This window comes from Psammomys obesus, unplaced genomic scaffold, assembly GCF_907164565.1.
Source record: "Psammomys obesus unplaced genomic scaffold, mPsaObe1.curated_primary_1811, whole genome shotgun sequence".
Taxonomy (NCBI): Eukaryota; Metazoa; Chordata; class Mammalia; order Rodentia; family Muridae; genus Psammomys; species Psammomys obesus.
This window is the reverse complement of record NW_026585504.1, coordinates 59248458-59270696: the sequence shown is the minus strand read 5'-3', so window position 1 is coordinate 59270696 and position 22239 is coordinate 59248458. Positions and strand designations below refer to the sequence as shown.

The 22239-nt window shown below is 47.9% G+C and overlaps 1 protein-coding gene across 5 annotated transcripts in view; it reads right to left on the bottom strand.

The window, feature by feature from the left end:
* Positions 1–17586, bottom strand: part of Sctr (secretin receptor) — a 53848-nt gene extending 36262 nt beyond the window's left edge. For 4 of the 5 annotated variants that reach the window (XM_055601690.1, XM_055601709.1, XM_055601699.1 and 1 more), the window contains exons 1-2: positions 17278–17586; positions 2098–2215 (exon numbers count right to left, since the gene is read on the bottom strand). In XM_055601690.1, coding sequence (XP_055457665.1) covers positions 2098–2215; positions 17278–17373 — 214 coding nt within the window. In that variant the 5' untranslated portion in view covers positions 17374–17586. Of the gene's footprint in view, positions 1–2097; positions 2216–17277 lie in introns of those variants that run through there. The other variant, XM_055601727.1, reaches the window with a different exon arrangement.
* Positions 17587–22239: the final 4653 nt, after the last annotated feature.

The window sequence follows — 22239 nt, the reverse complement described above, 5'->3', positions numbered from 1 at the left end:
TGTGTGTGTGTGTGTGTGTGTGTGTGTGTGTGTGTGTGTGTGTGTGTATTCCTGTGTTTTCAACATGTGGGTATTCAGAAGACAACCATCATGCTGTTTGTTGTGTTGAGTCATTGTCTCTCACTGGTCTGGAACTCACTGGCTAGTCTGGCTGTCCAGTGAGCCTGGGGATCTGTTTGTGTATGTCTCTCCATGCCCAACACTGCGATTGCGTGCAAGCCATCATGGCTGGCTTTTAAGATTTATCATGTATACAATGTTCTGTCTGAATGTACACCTGCATGCCGGAAGGGGGCATCAGATCTCATTATAGATGGTATGAGCCACCATGTGGTTGTTGGGAATTGAACTCAGGACCTTTGAAAGAGCAGCCAGTGCTCTTAACCTCTGAACCATCTCTTCAGTTCTCATGTTGGATTTTTAAAAGTGGGTTTTAAGCTCCAACTAAGGTCTTCATGCTTGCAAGGCAAACACTTAACTGACTGAGCCATCTCCCTAGCCCCAGGTTCTCTTCTTAATGATACACTCTTAGACCACAGTCTGCAAAGAGAGACATTAGAGAGGAGACTAGGACTACAATTAACAAATATAAAACTTCTAATGTTGCTTGATAGGAACAAGCATTTACTTATTGATTGGTTGACTGACCACGATGCTAGAGATTGAATGGATGGACTTGCCCACGGCAGCCAGGTGATCTATCGCTTGAGCAATGTTCCTAGCTCCAATGTTTAATATTTAAATTAAAATCTTTGCAAAGTACCTGCCTTTACCCACTTTATACCACTTATCATTCTAATTCTAAGCCGACATGACTATCTCCATTCAGAGATTGGGGAACTGAAGCTTAAATAATTTGCTACAGTCACACAACCACTGAATGCCAGTCAGCACTCCAAAAGCAAGGATGCTGGGTTCAGTGGGGTGTCTTCTTTGGAGGCTGGAAGAGGAAGGGTGCTATATATAGCCATACTTGCTAGACTTCTCCCTGCAAGGACCGGAGACATGGCTCAGTAGTTAAGAGCACAGGTTATCCTTGCAAAGGATCTAAGTTCATGTCCCAGCACCCACACAGTGGCTCACAACCTTAAAACTTCAGTTCCAGGGGATCTAACGCTGTCTTCTGACCATCCCGGGCACCAGAAATGCATGTGGTACCAAAAAAAAAAAAAAAAAAAAAAAAAAAAAAAAAAAAAAAAAAAAAAAACTCATACATGTTAGAATAAAATCAATAAATTTAAAAATAAAATGTAAAAGCCCTTACAGGGCTTGCAGAGAGGGGGCAAAAGTGACAGCAACCAGGCATGTCTGCATCTAGCGCTGAGTGGAACTTCTCCGCACGGTGCTCTCTCGCAGTCTGTTCTGAGATGCTTAGTCCACTCCGTCAGCACCAGGTGTGTTCTCCTGCCCCATCTTCAGCCGTTCCTGTGACATACCCCTCCCCAACACACCTTAGTCATCACCATGGGCCAAGAGTGCTGAGGAAAGGCCAATGGCCTTTTCTTTGGGGTGGGGGATGGCCCAATGAGTAAAGTGCTTGCTCTACAAACACGAGGACGTGCTTCAGACCCCCAGAACCCACATAAAGCCAGGCGTAACGTCTCACATCTGCACTCCCAGCATCCCTGTGGAGGAAGACCAGTCCGGGGGAGCTCTTGGGCCAGCTATCCTGGCATGGGCAACAACGCTGAGATCTGTCTGGAACAAGTAGGAAGGCAAGGACCAGTTGTCCTCTGACTTCTACACACATGCCCTATACACATACACACAGACATACATGTATCACACACACACACACACACACTCTCTCTCTCAGAGATTTATAAACTAACAGAAACAAAGAAAAACTAAACCTTGGTTAGCAGTGTCTGCGGGAGCAGACCGCGAGAATGCACTGGCTGTTCCCAGAGAAAGGAGATAGGAAGATGCTGGCTTCCGAGTCCATGTAGACCATGTCCCCCATCAGGCAGCTGATTGAGCGGACAAAACTGGCCCCACCCTCCACAGCCCCCTTGGTCCTGAGGATGAGTTTCCCACCCCAACTGACTGGACAGGATCCACCTGCAGAGTGCACCTGGGCTGAGGGAGGCCTCCTACCTGATATTGTCTCCAGGCCCAGATCTCCTTTCTTCTCTTTGGAGAGTTCCTGCAGGCACTGGGCCTGTTCCTCCAGCAGCACTCGCCGCACATCACACAATCGGGGCAGAGATCCACCCTGCAGGTCGAAGAGCCGAAGGAAGAGCTGGGGTTCGCATCAGCGCTGCTAACAGAGCCTGCCTTCCTCAATGGAGAGCAGGTGAGCTGACAGGATGGTGGGGGAGGGGTGAACGTCAACTCCCACGCTGGTCTCACTCCCTTTAGCTCCAGTGTTGACTGAGGATGACCTCATTACCACTAGAAAGACCCAACTCTCCACCTGGCCTCCTTAATACCACCACTCTGTAAAGGAGGCGGGATCTTTGCTTCTTCTGGTTGGGGCCAAAGTCATCTCCATGGATACCAACCCTCTGCCGGGGATGAGAGAGAAAGAAGCACCTAAACCCCCACTCTCCTCTTTAAGGGTACACCTACAATGACCTCCCACTTGCTCCCCACTTAAAATGTCCATCATCTCCCAATAGCGCCAAGCATGGTAACTCTTCAACACACGGTATCTGGGGAAGCTTCCAGAATCAATTTTTAGAAAAAATAAATTTGTGAGTGTAATTCTAGCAAGCATACACAAAGTTGTGTGATTAAAAAGTCTATGGTGCCGACAAAAAAAATTCAATAGTCTATAAACGCATAGCGATGCCTCTTGTTTCTTGGCCCTTGCTCAGCCTGTTCTCAGTGGACATTATCAAGCCAAAACTACAGCTAAGACCCTCTAAAGACTAATGTTCGTTCCTCCCCAGAATTGGAGTGCCTACCCTGTAGCTTGCAAGGTCACAGCCCCCATGACTTTGTAAGCCTGCCCGCTTTCCTGAATTATTCTGAAAAGCTCAGCTTTGCCTTTCCTTCTTTGCACTTTCATTCTAAGCATGCTTTCTCTGGCCGTTGTGGCTCTTCACACTTTTTCCTAAGGTCTCTTCACCATCGTGTGGCTGCATAAGTGCTGTGTGGCCAGCTCATTGTCGCGCCAGCTTACCTCAAATGACACCTTACCTCAAATGACATATTTTCCTTCTCTTGTCTCCATTCTCCTCCTCCAGGCAGCTGCTGAGATTTACAGCTTACTTACCTGGCCTGGAATTTTTCTTTTAAACTCTAATAAAATTGACCTTGAGCTTCAAAAAAATGCATTTAAGGGACGGGGGTATGGCTCAGTTGGAAGCATTTATGTCGCTTGAATGAAGTCCCTGGTTAGGCCCTGGCACTGCATGAACTAGGATTACAGGTACGTGCCTGCGATTCTAGCACACGGGAGGCCGGGCCAGAAGACCAAGGTCTAAGTGAGATCCTGTCTTTAAAAAAAAGCAAATGGAAACGGAAAGCTCCAGTGCACCAGCCCGGGGGAACATAGCATTCTTGCCCAACGCACCGCACAGCATCACGTGGCTGACTACCAGCACCCAACGTCATCAGAAAGGAGACCAAGTATCTCTAGCAGGAGAAAGGATCCAAACGTAGAAGCCATGGCACAGCTTCTGTGGAATACTGGTCACCTTCCCACCGCTGTAACGTCACAGGCGCAGACTGGCTGGAGTGTCCCACAATGTGTTTAATCTGGGTTAGGAAGCCTGAGCTATATCCGCAACAACTGCATGCTCACATCCATGGGCCTTCACACAGGCTCCGGCTTCCCGGTTCCTCCCCAAACCGGTTGTCTCTCCATCTGTTGTTCTAGTTTATTCTTGGTGTGTGTGTGCGTTAATGCTTGTGCACGTGTGCACGGGCACACGTGCCTGTGTACAGAGGCCAGAGGTTGATCTCATCGGATCTTTATAAAATCTCTCTCCACATTATGTTTTGAGACAGGGTCTCTCACTGAGCCTGGAGCTCACTATTTCGGCTAGTGTCCGGGTGGTTTTGCTTGTTAACTTGACACAAGCTATAGTTACCAAGAAGAGAGAACCACAGTGGAAAACATGTGTCCATGGGACTGCCTGGAGGCAAGCCAGCAGGGCATCCTCTTGACTGCTAGTGAAGTGTCCAGCTCACTGCGGGTGATGCCACCCCCTGACTGGTGGCCCTGGGTGATACAGTGAGCCATTGGGAGCAAGAAGTGCCAGAAAGCACCACTCGCCATGGCCTCTGCGTCCATGCCTGCCTGGAGTTCCTGTTCTCACTTCTTTCCATGGTGGATTACAAGCTGTAAGAAGAAATAAACCCTTTTCTCGTCAGGGTGCTTTTGGTCATGGTGCTTTTATCGCAGCAATAGCCAGTTTGTCTTCAGTGTGAGCAGGGAGATTCATCCATACCTTTGGCATACTTATGGCCTTGAGCTGGGGAGATGGCTCAGTACTTGCAAGCAGAGGACCTGCCTTCCATGCCCAAAATCCGCATTAAAAAGAAAAAGGAGCTGGACATCATGGTCATGATATATTTTATACAGGGATGAAATTCTCATAGGTTAAAGGAAATTATTTTTTAAGGAGCCAGGCATGGAGAAGGGCACTTGTAATCCCACTGCTAGAGAGATGGAGACAGGAGGATGCCTGAGGCCCCCTGCAAAGTTCCAGGCCACTGAGACACCGACCCTGTGTCAAAACCAAACAAGGCAAGGTGGGCAGTGCCTGAGGATCAGCCAGCCCTGCCCTCTGCCTTCTACGTATGTACCTGCACACAGCACATACATGCACCCGTGTACACAATCATGCATACACAGGCACATGCGGGGTTGATAATTCTTCATGAAGTTTACAGGCGCGAAAGACATACGAAGATAAAAGAACTGCTGAAGTTTACCGAAAGAGAGTTTCTTTAAGCAGTTGAATCACACACGGAATTCCTATAAGCCCGAGTTCTTCCTCATTTCACTTGCACCCGACCTGAGAGTTTGAAAATGAAACTAGCCACACTCCCAAACTTTTGCCTGTTGCTCCCTCAGCAACTAGTTTTTTAGCTCCTTCTAGTGGCTCACTTTCATTTTTACCTCCATATTTTTAATTTGCAAGTTTTCAAACAGCAGTTTTGAGTTCCTCTCTCTCCTCCCCCTCCCCCACATCTCTATGTCTGTGTGTGCATTCATGCATGTTGCACACGGGTACATGTATATGTGTAGACCTGAGGATAGCGCTGCAAGCGTCAGGGCCTCAGATCTGTCCATCTTAGTTGTTCTGTTTTGTCTTGAGACAAGGTCTCTCCCTGGCCTGGAGCTTGTCAAGAAGTCTAGGCTGACTGGGCAGCAAGGTCACCACTATTTACCAATCTCTGCCTCTCATGCATGCCACTGTGCCCAGCTCTTTTCTTTTCATGTGGATTCTGTGGAATGAACTCATTTTTTAAATTATGTGTATGTATGTATGTATTATCGACCTACGGAGATGCATGTGGGTGCAGGTACCCACAGAGGCCAAAAGGGGGCGCCAGACGCCTGGGATGGGTGTTGAGGCAGTCATGGAGCTGCCTGAGTTTGTTCTTAGAATAGTGCTTCCTCAAGACCCAGCTATACCAATGCTAGGTATATACCCAAAGTTTGCTCAAGTACACAAAAGGGATATTTGCTCAACCATGTTTATAGCAGCTTTATTTGTAATAGCCAGAACCTGGAAACAACCCAGATGTCCATCAACGGAGGAATGGGTACAGAAATTGTGGTATTTTTACACAATGGAATACTACTCAGCAATCAAAAAGGAGGAAATCATGAAATTTGCAGGCAAATGGTGGGATCTAGAAAAGATCATCCTGAGTGAAATATCCCAGAAGGAGAAAGACAAACACGGTATATACTCACTTATATAGACCTATAAGATATGATAAACATAATGAAATCTATACACCTAAAAAAGATAATCAAGAGAGCGGACATGGGGTAAGATTATCAATCCTCGTTTTGAAAGACAGATGGGATGCGCATTAAACATTGACAGGAGTCTACTGAGATAAAAAAGATAATCAAGAGAGCGGACATGGGGTAAGATTATCAATCCTCGTTTTGAAAGACAGATGGGATGCACATTAAACATTGACAGGAGTCTACTGAGCGCATTTGAAAGACTCTAACTAGCAGTGTTTTCAAAGCAAAGACTCATGACCAAACCTTTGGCAGAGTACAGGGAATCCTAAGAAAGAAGGGGAGTTAGTCTGATGAGGAAAGGATAGGAGCTCCACAAGGACCAAATATATCTGGGCACAGGGTCTTTTCTGAGACTGACATGCAACCAAGGACCATGTATGAATGTAACCTAGAACCTCTGCTCAGATGTAGCCTGTGGTAGCTCAGTAACCAATTGGTTTCCCATAGTGAGGGGAACAAGGACTATTTCTAACAGGAACTCAATGGCTGGCTCTTTGGCCTCCCCACCCCCCAAGGGAGGAGCAGTCCTGTTAGGCCACAGAGGAGAGCTTTGCAGCCAGTCCTGAAGATACCTGATAAAACAGGATCAGATGAATGGGGAGGAGGTCCCCCCTATCAGTGGACTTGGCAAGGGGCACGGTGGAGATGAGGGAGGGAGGGACTGGGAGGGAATGAGGGATCAGGACACGGCTGGGATACAGAGTTAATAAAATGTAACTGATAAGAAAAAAAATAAAATTAAAAAAAAAAAAAGAACCAAACTGTGCAGGAGTGCTTACTCTTAACCCCACCTCCCCAGTGCCCCCTCCTCCCTCTCTCCTGCCCCATGTTCTTAAAACAACACTATTTCTTGGATCATTGGGATATCTCAAACTTCCTATTAAGGACGTTAAAGATTTCGATGTTTTAATTTCTCCCTAGAAACATTTCTCACTCCCAGATTCCGTACACTCCGTTCATATCATTTTTAGTGAAAGCAATGCTCAGTGTTTATAATGGCTTCTTTTGACAATGAAATATTGTTGGCTGTTGAAACAAGTCCCATAAGAGAGTTATGTGTCCTTGGGCATTTTGTTTTTTCTGAAGTCAATAATTGCTGTGCTTTTTCACTCAGTTAGTTTCTATGTACCTGTGGCTGACTTTCCTTTCCTCCTTTTCATATTTTTCTAGAATTCCTGTTGCTTCTTTCTTTCTTTCTTTCTTTCTTTCTTTTTTTTTTTTTTTTTTTTTTTTTTCCTGAGACAGGGTTTCTCTGTGTAGTCTTGGCTGTCCTGGACTCCCTTTGCAAACCAGGCTGGCCTTGAACTCACAGAGATCCGCCTGCTTCTGTCTCCCCAAGTGCTGGGATTACAGGTGTGTATCACTGTGCCTGGCTGCCTCTAATCTTTCTGAACTTTTTTTTTTTCACCATTTCCTCTTTGTAGTTATTTTCATGAATATTATTATTCATGGATATTATCTGTGGAAGTTTTTTTTTATTCGTTTTGTTCTCTTGTAAGACAGGGTCTCAGATATGCCAGGCTAGCCTTAAACTCCCCGTGTAGCCAAGGATGACTTTGAACTTCTGATCCTCCTGCCTCCATACTTATCCACCCCATGACCAGTACTAGGAATACAGGCAACCCCCTTTGAGGCATGAACCCGGGGTCTTGTGCATGCTAGGCAAGCACTATAACAATTGAGCCACATCCCCAACTGAACATTTTGTTGTTTGTTTATTTGTTTGTTTGCTTGTTTGTTTGAGTCAGGGTTGGCTTTGTAGACCAGAGATCCACTTGCCTCTGCCTCCACAAGTGCTGGGATTACAGGCATGCTCCGCTGCACCCTGCTTTTTTATTTTTTAATCTTACATATTTTAATCCAGTTTGGGGATTACCAGGATATAGGCTGTGCTGATTTTCCTTTTTAAATGTGTTTTTACTAACATGTATATACCAGCATGAACTTGTGTGCACCGTGTGCAGGAAGTGCCCTGGTAGGCCAGAAGAGGGCTCTGATCCTCTGGAGCTGGAGTTACAGGCAGTTGTGGGCCACCATGTGGACTTGTGTCCTCTGAAGAGCAGCACACCCTTTTAACCACTGAGCCATCTCTCCAGCTCCAATCATTCCCTCGTTAGAGAACTGGTACTGACTTGTCGTCTCTGTGAGGCTTCACACAGCCAACAGTGTCTTTGTGGGAAATGACACCCTCTGTCTCAACATTCAGTTAAGGCTGGGCCTGCAATAGTACACAAGCTCGTATTTGCTGCTAAATGGTCCTCTGACACCTACCAGCTCTGCCTTTGGGATGTTCTCTAAATAGAAGACATGTTTTATGATATCTTCTTGACCTGAGAGGCTGTCTCTGTGTTTGTTGCCCTGTGACCCAAGCTCACTGATTGAGCCAGAGAAGAAGAAAATTACCCAGGTTGAGACAAGCGGTAAGCTCCTGGATTCCTCGCCCTGCAGTAGGGTGTAATGTCACCCTACCATGCTCACCAAGCAGATGGATTTGAAGCTATGGGAGCCATTGCCTGCCCTTGAGAAAGCAATAGAAGAATTCAGCCCAGCTTGCAGGTAGAGGGTAATGAAACAGACATCAATAGAAGAGAGGAAAGATGTTGAGTTCTATTGGCTATTGTGAGTTTCATTTTGGATTCTCGAATCTGAGAAGACAAAATAAAAGATGGCAGAACTTTAAAATCTGCTCAATTCTTGGAGACATCTAAGAGGGGTTGGTTAGTGAAATGTGCAAGTATGAGGACCAGGGTTTGCATCCCAGCACACACGTAAAAAGTTGGCCATGGCAGTTTGTTGTTGTAATCCCAAGGCTGGTGAGGCGGAAACAAAAGATCAAAGAGAATCTCTGGGTCTTTCTTGGCAGCCAACCCAGCCAAATCTGCAAGGCCCAGGTCCCTGTCTAAGATAAAGTGAGGGCTGTGGAGATGGCTCAGGAAATAAAGTGCTTGATCTGCAGCCATAAGGGCCAGCAGAACCCACATAAATGTCTGGAAGGCAGGGTGGCCTGCCGTAATCCCAACACCCATGAAGGAGAGACAAAGGCTCCCTGAGGAAGCTGTCTAGGTAAATTAGCTTAATTGTCAAGCGCTGGGTTCAGTGAGTGACTCCCTCAGACCTGACAGGGCTGGAGAGATGGTTAGGCGATTAGAGGCACTTGCTGCTCTTGCAGAGGACTGGAGTCCAGTTCCCACTGTCTGTGTTGAGTGGCTAGCCATCACCTGTAACACCAGCTCCAGGGAGTCCAACGCCCTCTTCTGGTCTCCTCAGGAAACTGCACTGACACACCCATGCTTCCATATAGAAATGCATGCGTATGCAAAAGTAAACATTTTTTAGAAAGTGGAGCACGATGGAGGAAAACACCCACCATCAACCATAGGCCTCCACACGCACACACACACAGTGTGATCTCACACACATAAGAACACACAGAAACATGTGCCTGCACACTACATACACATGCAAAGAAAAGAAAGAAAAGTAAGATCAAGAACTACTGAAGAAGGCCCTCCGTGTAGAACTCTGGGTTCCACATGCTCCATGCTGCATATGTACACACACACACACACACACACACACACACACACACATTTAAATGCTGCAAGTGAAAAGACTCAATATTGTCTTGCTCTTCACATTCTGTAATGCAGTCACTTGCCTAACAACTTGAGCATGTGAGGAAATGTTTTTGGTAGCAGAGCAACAACGTAGTTTATACAGTGAAAAATAAGAAGGAAACTCTCTGTCACTTGACAGTTCAGAACACCCCACATCCCCATCATGCATTGATTGGCATGTTTATGTGCCCGGCAGTCTGCTTCTCTCTGAGGACACAAGGGGAATGGAATATGACTTCCACTCTTGGAGCTCGTGGTCTTTAATGGGCACAGAGAGGTCAGTGGCCAGAGCATGTGGTGGTAAGGGCTTTGAGGGAGGAGGCGCTGACTGGCACAAGGGGGAAGACAAAGGGTCAGCCAGCAGGGCTCAGCCGGGGTGCTGAGGTGGGAGCAGTGTATTCAGAGTGAGGGGTGCCCGCGGCAAAGCGCCTACAGGTGGAGAACCAAAACTTGAGTGAGTAGGGCCATCTAAGTAGAGAGGTGAGGTGAGTGGGTGGCTGGCAGGGCGGCTACATAAGGCCACTTGGTGACATCAAAAAAGCAAGGGGACAATGACAGCCTGCCAGAAGATCGTGAGGCTGAGAAGATGCAACATGAGGAAGCACACAGAGGCAGATGGGAGGCAGGAACTCAGGGGCGACAGAAGCCAAGGGGGCAGAGAGTCAGGACAGAGCCCCCAGCCCGCACAGGACTGTGGGAAGCTGCATTCCTGGGCCCTTCTGCCCAGGTCAGCAGGGTAGGTGGTCCCTGACCCCATGACCCCATTCCTGTGTCCTTTCTGTTTCTCAGATAACAGGATGCTATGACTTGAATGTGTCACCAAAGGTTCTTGTGCTGGAAACTCAATTCAATTCCCAACATACACGCACACACACACACACACACACACACACATACACACACACACACACACACACACACACACGCTCACGTGAAAGCCAAAGGCATCCTCAGGTATCATGCTCAGGAATACTGTCGACCTCCTTTGAGACAAGATCTCTCACTGGCATGAAGCTCCCTAGTTAGGCTAGACTGTGGGGCCAGCAAGCCCCAGGGCTTCTCCTGTCTCGGTCTCTCTAGTGCTGAGATTATAATCAAGAACCGACCACCATGCTCAATGCCTTGACATGGGCATAGGGATGGATCTTGGGTTCTCATGGTTGCCAGGCAAGCATTTACTGACTAAGCCATCCCATCCTGAGCACAAAAGACACGATTTTAAAAGATGTTTTTTGGAAACGTCTAGCCAATGTGGCTAGATACCGCCAGTAAGCCTGATTCTGCGGGCGCCCAGCAGGAGTCAGGCTGCAGCAAGATAGAGGGAAAGACATGAGTCCAAGAATCTGGCCACCAGGGGGCAGAGGAGGGCCCGTGGAAGGAAGGGTCCAGAGAGCTGTTTCCCCAGTCCTCCTGGGCCTGGGCAAGCTGGGCAACTAATGAGAGGGAAACACTCAGCGTGAACTCACTTCTGCATGGGATCTGAAGAAGGCAGACCCAGAGAAGTGGGGCTGGGACCTCAGTGGTTGGTCATGCAAGATTTTGTCACCTGGGAAAGGAAGTTCCTGACGTGTGGGATGGTGATATAGTTTGGATCTGGAATGTTCCCCAAAGGTCCATGTGTTAGAAGCTGAAGGTTGCTACTTGGAAGGAAGGTTGTAGAACCCTTAGAAAGCGGGAACTAATAAGAGACAGGTCGGTATCTTAGTTTTGTTTTTGCTGCTGTAACAAAATGCCCTGACAAAAGCAAATGAAAGGAGAAAGGGGTTCTTGTAGTTCACAGTTCCACAATATGGTCCATCATGGCAGCGAAGTCGTGTCAGCGGAAGCCTGAGTGAGCTGGTTGCTTTACACTTGCAGTCAGAAGAAAACAGCAATCAACGCGTGTACACTAGCATGCTGCTCCTTTCTCTGGTCTTTATGATCAGAATCGCTACCCTGAGAATGGTGACAGCCTCCATGGCGTTCCTCCTCGATTAATACGATCTAAATAATCCCCCAGAGAGGTGCCCACAGGCCAACCCAAACTAGACAACCCTTCAGTGACACGCCTTCCCAGGTGATTCAAAACTACCACCACACCGGTGTGCCTTTGAAGGGGCTCATGGGCCCCAGCCCTTCCTGCCTTCCTTTGATTCTTTTTGGTTAGGAAACAGAAATATTTGCTCCACTATGAACTTCCACTCTGATGCTGCGCCTTACCACAGGCCAATTCACCATAGGCTGAATCTCTACAACTGTGAGTCAAATAAACCTTTTTCTCCGTCAGTTGATCATTCCTTATATGTGCATCCCTTTCAATGACAAAAGCTGAGCAACACAGAAAGGCGAGGTTTAGGGACTGGGCATGACAGGAAGGGAGTGGGCCCTCCTCAAATAGTGCTGTGGACTGAATGTTTATGTCACCCCAAATGTATACTCTGAGGCCTTCACACCAGTGTGGCTGTATTTGGAGACAGAGCCCCTCAGAATGTAGTGAATACTAGTAAGGCAGTAAGGGTAGGGGCTGGACCTTAAAAGATCCATGTTCTTGTAAGAGGAGCCAATATCCACCCAGCATACTCCCTGAAAGGCCGCGTGAGAACAGAGCAGCTACCTAGAAGCCAAAAAGCAAACCCTCACTAGATACACCACCTGCGAGATGTTGATCTACACTTCAGCTCCAGAACTAGAAAAAGGAAGCCTTTCTTGTTTATGCTGGCCAGTCTGTGTGTGTGTGGGGGGGTGCATATGCGTGTGCGTGTGTGCGTGTGTGTGTGTGTGTGTGTGCGTGTGTGTGTGTGTGTGTGCGCGCATGCCAGAGGTCAACCTGATGTATTATCATGCTTCATATGCAGCTCACCTTCGTTTTTTGTTTGTTTTATTTTTTCCTTTATTTCTTTTTGTTTTGTTTTGTTTTGAGACACGGTCCTTCACCATCCTGGAACTTACCAAGTAGGCTGGCTATCCAGAGAGCCCCAAAGATCTGCTAGTCTCCACCTTTCCAGAGCTGAGATTATAAAAAGCATGAGCCATTATATCTAACATCATTAAACATGGGGATCAAACATAGGTCCTTGTGCCTGCGAGGCAAGCGGTTTACCAACAGAGCCACCTCCCCAGACCCCCGTGTATGGGTTTTTTGAGGACAGCCTGGCTGACCAAAATGATTAGGAAGGAAAGATGCAGAGGGTTAACTGTAGACACATCTATCAGAGGAAGCGAGAGGAAGTCTCTCCAGGTAGTCTTGACGCTCTGGAAATGACAGGCAAGTCCATCAGCTGGAAATGAGAGTATGATTCAGGAGGCCAGGAATTCAAGTAGACAGGTCACATGACAGTGCCTCTGAGAGCCGTGGGTGAGGGGAGCATCAGGGAGGGCTCTAGATAGAGTCCTTGGGGTTAATGAGCTGATGGGTCCAGGTTCTGATCCTAACAGGCTCATGTTCCTATAAAGGACAGGATGGTCTGGGCTGCAGGTACAACTGACCAGGTCTGCCTATTCCCATTAGAGTTCATCTGTCAGAGTGATCTGTGGAAGCAGCTGCCCCAGGATAGTCTTATTTTTCAGGTCCACACAATGCTGAGCGGCCTTCTATTTACTGTAAGCAAGTACTAGCAGATAGGATCTGAGTGTTGTGGGTTTACCTTGGGTACCCCAGAGTTTGGTTAAGGTCAGCATCCTTAACAGCAGAGAGACTGGGGCCCAGTGGAGAGAGAGAGAGACTGGAAGGGACCACCACAATGACTAATACTGGAAAGTCATTCTGGGCCTCTCAGACAAGTAGGGGTACTGGGAAGACGGCTACACTTCTGTTTTTTGAGCTAGAAAGTTGGAGAGTTTCTGTTTCAGGGTCATCAACTAGAAAGAGGGAGGGGCAAGAATAAGAAAATGACAAGCAGGGCGGTGAAGACAAAGAATGCATTCTCTGCAAAGCCTTTGATCTGGTTTGGAAATGGGATTTTATTGGGCATAGTTATGTGTTAGTTAGTTCTCCACAGTTATAAAGCACCAGGGAAAATCAGCTAAAGAGGAAAGGTTCATTTTGACTTAGAGTTCCATTTGGGCCCTTGGCAGCAGAGTCTATGATGGTGAGAGCATATGGTAGAGGACACTGTTCACTCCAGGGTAGCCAGGAAACAGAGCCAGGGTCATGGCATCCTCTCACGTCCTTCCATTAGGCTCTGCCTCACAAGTCTGACTATCTCTGGACTGTTCTATGAACCGGGCACCAAGCTTTCAACACACGGGCCTTTGGAGAGTATACCAAATCTAAACTACAGGGCTGGGAAGACGACTCAGTGGGTGAAGTGATTGCATTCTCAGTACAACAACCTGAGTTCAGTTCCCAAGAAGCCACCTTAAAAAGCCAGGCATGGTGGAAGCAAATACTGGGAAGTAGAGACAGCCGGCTCTGGGGTTTTCAAGGCTGCTCAGCTCAGCCAAATCACTGAGTTCCAAATCCCAGTAAGAGACCCTGTCTCAAAGAAAAACAAGATGGGCAAGGTCCCTCAGGATGACACTCAAGGCTGACCTCTGGCTTCCACACACGATAGACAAAAATGCTAACAGCCTGTTTCCATCATTGGTCTCAGAGTCTCTACCATCAATTGTGCCTCAAATCCAATCCGCAAGAGCCACCTATTTTTAGTGCTGTTGATATAACTTCTCAGAAACATGACAGCCCTTAAGGCAGGAGTTGTCCCACAGGGGCAGTTTCCCTCCTTGTATTCACAGAGCATTTGACAATGTCTGCTGATGTTGTCTGCTGTCATGGCCTTGCGGAGATAGTCATAGCCCCTAATCTGGAGGGGCCAGAGATGTCGACAGGGCTTATGCGATGTTTGGAACTGCTATATCTGGCCCACATGTCAACAGGATCACAGTTGACCCAGGGATGCATGAAACCCCAGGTTCTAATCCCCTGCCCAGCATAAACTTGGCATGGTGGCACACAGCTGTACTTAGTAGGTAGAGGCAGGTGGGTGAGAGGTTCAAGATCATCTTTAGTTACTCTGGGCTACATGAGGCCTGTCCCCAAAAAACTGTGTGTGAAGAAACCCTGTTTGAATCACGGGGTAGGAAGATTGCCAGAAGTTATAGAGGACTGCCGTAAGAGTGTTTTCAGACATGCCAGGGCAGGTGCACACACAGTCAGCGCAGTCATGGTTGCCTGAACAAATCAAGCCAGGCAACACGTCCCCATGCATGGGGGAGGGACTTACAGACTCCACCTCTAGCTGAGGCACTATTGGCAGTTCATCACTGATATGAGGATGAGGGTCAGTTTTCTTCACAGATGTGGACCCTGGTAGGTTCCCCATGCTGTGGTGGACTGTCTCATATACCCATGAGTGTATGAGCAGCATAAATTATACTCAGTGAGTTATTGGTAAAGGAGAGACAGACAGACAGATATAAACTTGGGACTTGGGAGGGAGTGGGGATGGATCTGGGAGGAGTTAGGTGAATAAGTGGGAAGTAAATATGATAAAAAAGTATTACAATAAAAACAAGAGAACCAGTATAGAGAGCATAATTATTTTTAAAAGCTTTTTATATGTATGAGCATTGTGCCAGCATGTCTGTGTGTACCCTGTGCATGCCTGGCAACTCTCATTGTGGCAAGCTGACATTAAAACCAGCCATAATAACCAGTGCTAGAGAAGTGGAGACAGGAGCGTCCATGGGGATCGCTGACCAGCCAGCCTGGCCTACTTGGTGAGTCCCAGGTCAGCAAGAGGCCCAGCCTCAAAAGGCAAGGTGGATGGCAGAAGCTGCTGTCTGGCCTCCACATCCACACCCAGACTCTCACACACACAAAGACACTCTCCTATGAGTGCTGTAATCATTTCATTCACTCACCACCATTCACTGAACACATACCTACCGAGCTTCCTCCTACATGGGGCAGGTCCTAGGGAGAAAACTGAACAAGACAAGTTTCTGTGCTCATGCTACAGCATGTGTCTGGTGGGACAGGTGTGTGTTGGGAGAGCAGACCTGACTGTCCCAGGTGAAAGCCCTCATGAGCTATATGGAGTGCGGCAGTAGAGAAGATGATGTGCTCCGTTTCTGACGGGGAAGGTGGGGAATGGTCGCCTTGAGCATTCACTGTTTTTCAGTTTCCACTTGCAAAGGACCCTTCTGACACCTCCCCTCTAGGAAAGGGCGAGGAACAAGCACTTCAGCCTCAGTGGTCTCTTTAGAAGAAGCCTATGACATTCTCCTAACCAAAGGAAAGAAAGAAATTCTCTTTATTATCCTTGAATTTCAAGATACAGTGTCTGACCACCCAGAGTCAAACGAACAAAATGGAAAAGTTGCAGAAGCTGGGAAACAGTCCAAACAGTCCAATTCCACCCTCATTTATTAAAGGCGTTTTCTGCCACAAACCCCAAGAGATAGAATCAGAGGATAAGAGGCCCACAGGAGGCCTTTTCTTAGCCATACTCACAATGCATATGTGTATGTAAATAACATGCAAGTACCAGGGACACAGGGGCAGAACAAACCTCCGGCTGGCCAGACCCCTCCTCCCAAAGTTAAGAATCTAGAGATCTGGGCTCCAGGCCCAGCTCTGCTCCAAACATGCTGATCTCAAGTAAGTCCCCTCTGAGGCCTTTGATCGTCTGCAAAATGAGGCACTTAGGACTAAACACAAGCAGGGTCTATGGTGCAGTGAAGACTTGAACCAAGCAAAGACTCGGTTTCCCCATCTGTTTACTCCTGAGATAACCTGGAGCATCCCTTTGAGACAAAACTGTGAACTGGGTTCGATCCTTCAGCCCCTGACGCAGCACAGGAATGCTTTAGGAAACGGGAAGCAAAATTTTTGACCCAGATGGAAACCTCAGGTTTTATTCCCTGTGGTTTCTTAGAACTCAGACCTGGTGAGGGAGCACTCTGCAGAGCTCCTCAGGAGAGGTAACCCTGGAGTCCAACCCGGGCAGCCTTGACCTTCTCCCCAGTTCTCTCCATCCTGCCAGGCTCACTGCAGTCTGTCTCTCATTCAGATATCCCAGGGGAAGCCGCCCAAAGTTCCCAGGAGTTTCTATGGGAAAGAAACACAAACCACCACCCGCCTGGCCTCTCTCTCTCCTCCAGTATTCTTCCTCTCCTGCCCTGAGTTTGTTGCTACCTGCTGCTCCCAGGAACCTGCAGGAGCAGGCTTTAGAAAGCTAGCTCCCTCCAGGCGGGCGAGGACTGAAAACGGTCCCACCACAGATGCAGAAACTCCCCTCAGAGCTCTCCGAAGTTTCCCATCTGCAACCCGGAGCGCGGCGCGTGTGAAAACATCAAGGCGCCAGCCAGCCTGAGCAATGTAGTTCTGTCTTCTGACATTAAGCCTCCCCCGCGCCCTTTCTGAGCCTTGATCTCCTTGCTTGTAAAGCTCAAGTGACCAGGGTCTCAAAAGGAAACGAGCGGAGTTTGATTAAACAACTAGAGGGCAAATGTCTAGGACACGACGCTTGGGACAGCCTCAGAACTGCCTCCTGGAAAGCGAGCCCCACTGCGGGAAGGGATGAGTGCAGGCAAGGAAACCGAGCTTAGATCCTCCTCACAGAGCTCAAGAAGTTTTTCCCTTCGGAGAAGGGGACTCCGACAGAGTGGACACTAGTATCGGTGAGGGAGGGGAAACCGGCTGCTCCCCGTAACTCCTAGGACGGGATAGAGGACCCCGGGCTGGCCGGTCGGGTCCACGTCTGGGGGGACGCGATGGGGAGGGGGCGCGTTACTCACGGTGTACGCTGCGCTAGCGAGCAGCAGCAGCCGCAGCAGAAGCGGGGACCGTGGCCCCCCTGGCGACAGCCCGGGTCTCGTGGTGGTACCAGGCATGCTCTTCCGACTGTTGTCCGCCTCTCGCGTTCTGACCTCTCCGGAACTAGGTGTCTATTTCGGTGTCCCTTTCAGAGTCCTGCACGGCATCCAGGACCCTGGGCGACCCCCAAGCCCAGAGCAACCATGGCTGGACCTACCCAACCCGACTGGATCCACAGTCAGGCCAGGGACTCTGCTCCCTGAAGGAGGTGGCAAGAGAGCTAACCTGCAGTGCCTATTGATAAGGACTGGACTGCTCGAGACTCCACCCCGCTGGGAGTAGCAGGGGGGTGCGGCGCGGCACGGAGCTGGTGGGGAGGAGAGCAGGGGAGGGACCCCAGCCACCCGCCCGGAGCCGCTGCAACGCCGGTCCCCTCCAATCCAGAAAGTACTCTCTCTGGAGGATCTAAGTCATGTTCCTTGAGCAAAGACAAGGCAGGCAACAACTTTTTTTTTTTTTTTATCCTCTATTGAGACAGGGTCTCACTATATAATCCAAATTGGCTTTAACCTCACAAACCTCCTGCCTCAGTTTCCCTAGTGCTGAGATTACAGATGTGGGCTCCCACTCTGGTCCAGGGCACCCCCAATAATCAGCTAACGCTTCCCAGGCTAATGTTTAAACAAACAGAATAAGTCAATGTCCACTGCGTCCTACAGGACAGCGTGAAGTGGTGTAAACGCTCTTGTTCTTCAGCTTTCACTGTTGCAACAAATAAACAGCTGATCCACTCAGAGAGAGGAAAGGGCTGCTTTGCTCAGAGTCTGGAGGGCTTCAGCCCGACGGCCCCCAGCTTTGCGCCTGCGCCAAAGCAGCCCATCATGCTCAGGGTTTCGAGTGCACGGTGGAGCTAATGTCCTGCTTAGGGAGTCCTGGGGACAAAGAGAAAGAGGTCAGGGCCCAATAGTCTCCTCTGGGGTCACACTCCTATGACCAAAGACCTCTCACTAGGAGGAGCCATAATTTCCCACTAGGTCCACCCCAGGGGCAAAGCCTTTAACACAGGGGCCCTATAACAATGACTCCCCAAACTATAGAAGATAATCTTATTTTTTTAAATAGTCCTAAGCTCATCCTGGCCCCAAACTCTTTTTATGCAGTCAGGGATGATCTTGAATTTGTGTTCATCCTTTCTCCACCTCCTGAATTCTAGGATTGTAACCACGTGTCTCCATACCCAGTCATGCAGTGCGGAGATCAAACTCTCGAAAGGGAGGCTTCCAGCAGGCTAGGCAAACACCCTGACAGCCCAAGCGAACAGCACTTCTTGGTGTGAGGGTGAGATGGTAGATGGTAGACACTGCAGCGGCCACTATGGCAAAATACTGTACGTTTTCCGAGTTTCAACATCACCCTCCCTGGGAAAGAGAGAGACCATCCTTTTATGTCAATGACCCCTTAGTCATATTCAATTGCCCCGTTTCTATACAGGAGAGTGGAGCATCTAAACCAAAGTCCCAGCCATGAGAACCTTAGAAATTTAATATGTTCTCCCAAGAGTGTCTTAAAGGTCATCCTAAAGATATGAGAGACTGTTCTTGACTTTGGATAAGTCCTGCAGATATTTCCTGTGTGGGCATGTGTGCCTGTGTGGAGGTGTGTGTAGGGGTTGAAGATGAGTAGTGTCTTCCTCAGCCACTCTTCCCTTTATTTTTTGAAGGAAGGTCTCTCAGTGAACTTGAAGTTCATTATTTGGCTACACTGCTGAACCCCAGAGGTCCTCCTGTCTCTGCTTCCCCAGTGCTGGGGTAACAAGGGCACACCTGTGTCCCTGGCATTTTATAAGGTCTTCACACTTGCAGAGCGAGCACGTTACAGACTGAGTCATCTCCCTAGCACTTAGAACCTCACTGGGGCAGGTTGTAAGGGTAAACACAAATCTTCAGAAAACAAAAAACTCAATGAAAATTCTACTCAGTGCCAAAAGGGAAAGAAATATTTCCCCTCTGCCCTTCCTTTCAGCATAAACTTAAGAATATTTTCTGTCTCTTTACAGTATATACAAATCCTTAAGAATATAAACAAGCCTCTTGCCAGTTTTGAATCCCAGTACCCTCTCCAGCTCCTTCTAGCCCTTATTTTTTGAGACAGTGTCTCTGGCCCAAACTTGCCTTTAATTCCCTGTGATATAGTTGGGGACGCCCTTGACTGTTTGGTCCTCCAGACCCTTTGTGCTAGGACTGCAGATACCTTCCATGACACTTGGTCTTGTGTGATGCTGGGACCGAACCCAGGGCCTTGTGAATGTGAGGCAGGTGCCCTGCCGCTCTGCTGGAGCTTCCTATTTGTTGGAATGAGCTGAGGAGTTTCCTCCTTTGTTTGGTAAACACAATCCTGGGTGCATAAGTAAGCAGCCCTTTCCAACCATATCAAAGAGTGACACTTCCGTTGCTGCTGTTGTAGAGGACTGACTTCATGCTGACTGAATGAAGGCATTGGCCACATCTTCCGTTGCTGTGATAAAATACCCTGACAAAAGCAGCTTAGACAGAAAGGGTTTCCTTTGGCTCACAGTTTGAGGGTTCACAGCCCATCATGATGGGAAAGGCATGGAAATAGGAGATTGAGGCAGCTCTCACACGGCATACACAGTCAGGAAGCAGAGATGCATGATGGTGTCAGCTCACCTTCTCCTTTTTATTCAGCCCAGGAACAAGCCCAAAGGATGGTTCTGCCTACAGTTAGGGTGGGGTTTCCCTACTCAATTAGCCTAATCTCCCTCATAGACATGTGCAGAGATTTGTCCTAGATGATTTTAGAGCATGTCAACTTGATAACATCAACCCTAACACCAAATTAGAAGAGCTTCTTATTTTCTTTGCACTATGAAGAACATTTACCAAGCTGGCTAGAAATCGGGCTTTTAAAATTATCTCCCCAGTTATGTCTTAGGTTTGTTTGTTTGCTTGCTTCTGCACAGCAGATGTGAGACATGCTAGAGAATTAACATTCTTTGACAAACATTAACTGAGCACCTGCTCTGCTCCAGGTGCTACATTAGAGTGATGGGGGCCTGGGGAATTCCCCTTGCCAACCTTGGCCTCAACGAGGCATCTACAGTGCCACAACCACGTCCTCTCCAGCACTTATTTGAGAGTCCTGTGTCACCCACAAAATGAATAAGCCTGTTGGTTACCAAACATAAGCAACTGTAGAATGCTTTCTTTCTCCTATCAGGAGATTTGCCGTAAATTCTATGCAGAGTGGATAGAGATGCTACAAAGTGACTTGGTAAAGTGACTGTAAGATAAGCATGAAGACCTGAGTTTGATCCCTAGCATTCACAGAAGAGGCCAGGCTTGATGGCACACATCTGTGATTCTAGTGCAGGGGAGATGGAGATGGGCAGATCTGGAGGCTGCTGCTCAGCCAATCTTGCTTCATCTGTGAGCCCTGGGTCTCAGTGACAGACCCTGTTTAAAAAAAGAAAAAAAGAGAAAGATGCAACTGAAGATTCCTGAGGCTGACTTCTGACCTTCACATATATGCACACGTGTTTACATGTCTATGTGGTATACACACACACACAGCATATAGGAAGACATTAGACAACCAAGCCTGATGGATCTGTTAAGCCTGGTGCATAGGTTAAGCCCTGCCAGTCACCAGGCTAGTAGGCCAAATACATTTCATTATCCACATTTTCTGAGGGCCAAGCCTGAAGCCATGTATTGTTTTGCCTGTCAGCCTCCATTCTTCTTTTTAATTACGCAAACATTTCTTGTCCACTCTCAGACCATGGACCTTGTTGGGGCTTTCAGCAAGATCACCCCAAGAGTTAACACACGGCCCTGCAGGGGAGCAGCGTCACCATCCCGCAACCAAGCAAGTGGGGACTGGTCCTGGACAGGCATGGGACCCATCAAGGAGACGCGGCACCAACACATCCTAAATGTGGGCATTACCATCAAGCTGAAAGCAATATGGCAATCTTTTCTGAACTTGTTGGGACATCCTTGTTGAGACTAAAAACAGCTGTATTGGAAAGAACCATCGATGGCAAGAGGAAGGACCCAGCACCTGTCATCTTGGTGTGTCCTTCACCGAAGTCCTAACTTGCCATTCTTGGTTGTCAACTTGACCACATCTGAAATTAACTAAACTTCAAGCAGCTGCGCACATATGTGAGGGTGGTTTTCTTAATTAATCATTTGAAGTGGGAGGCCTCACTTCTAATCTGCATCTTTGAGGTGGGAAGACCTGCCTTTGATCTGGACCATGCTTTCCCCTGGGAGCCTATATAAAGGACAAAGAAGCGGGGCATAGTGTTCATGCCTTCAATCCCAGCACTCAGAGGCAGAGGCAGGCAGGTCTCTGTGAGTTCAAGGACAGCCTATTCTACAAAGCGAGTCCAGAACAGCCAACAGCTACACAGAGAAAAACAAGAACAAAAAACAAAACAAGCAAACAGGGTCTGGAGAGATGGCTCAGAGGTTAAGAACATTGTCTGTTCTTCCAAAGGTCCTGAGTTCCCAGGAACCACATGGTGGCTCACAACCATCTATAGTGATATCTGGTGCCCTCTTCTGGTGTGCAGGCATACATGCAGACAGAATATTGTATACATAATAAATAAATAAAATCTTTAAACAAACAAACAAAAGGACAAGGAAGGTTGTTTTCTCTCTTTGTTGGCTTGTTCTTGCTCTTAATGGGAAATCCATTTCTTCCCAGGCATTTGAGCCTACTTCTTCAGGATTCTGGTGTATTCTATAGTCCAGCTGCGACATCCAGCCTTGGAGACTGAACAACTACTGGATTCTCAGAACTTCTCTTTGGAGACAGCCACTATTAGACTAGCTGGGCCACAGCCTGTGAGCCAGTCTAATGAATCTCATAGATAGATAGATAGATAGATAGATAGATAGATAGATAGATAGATA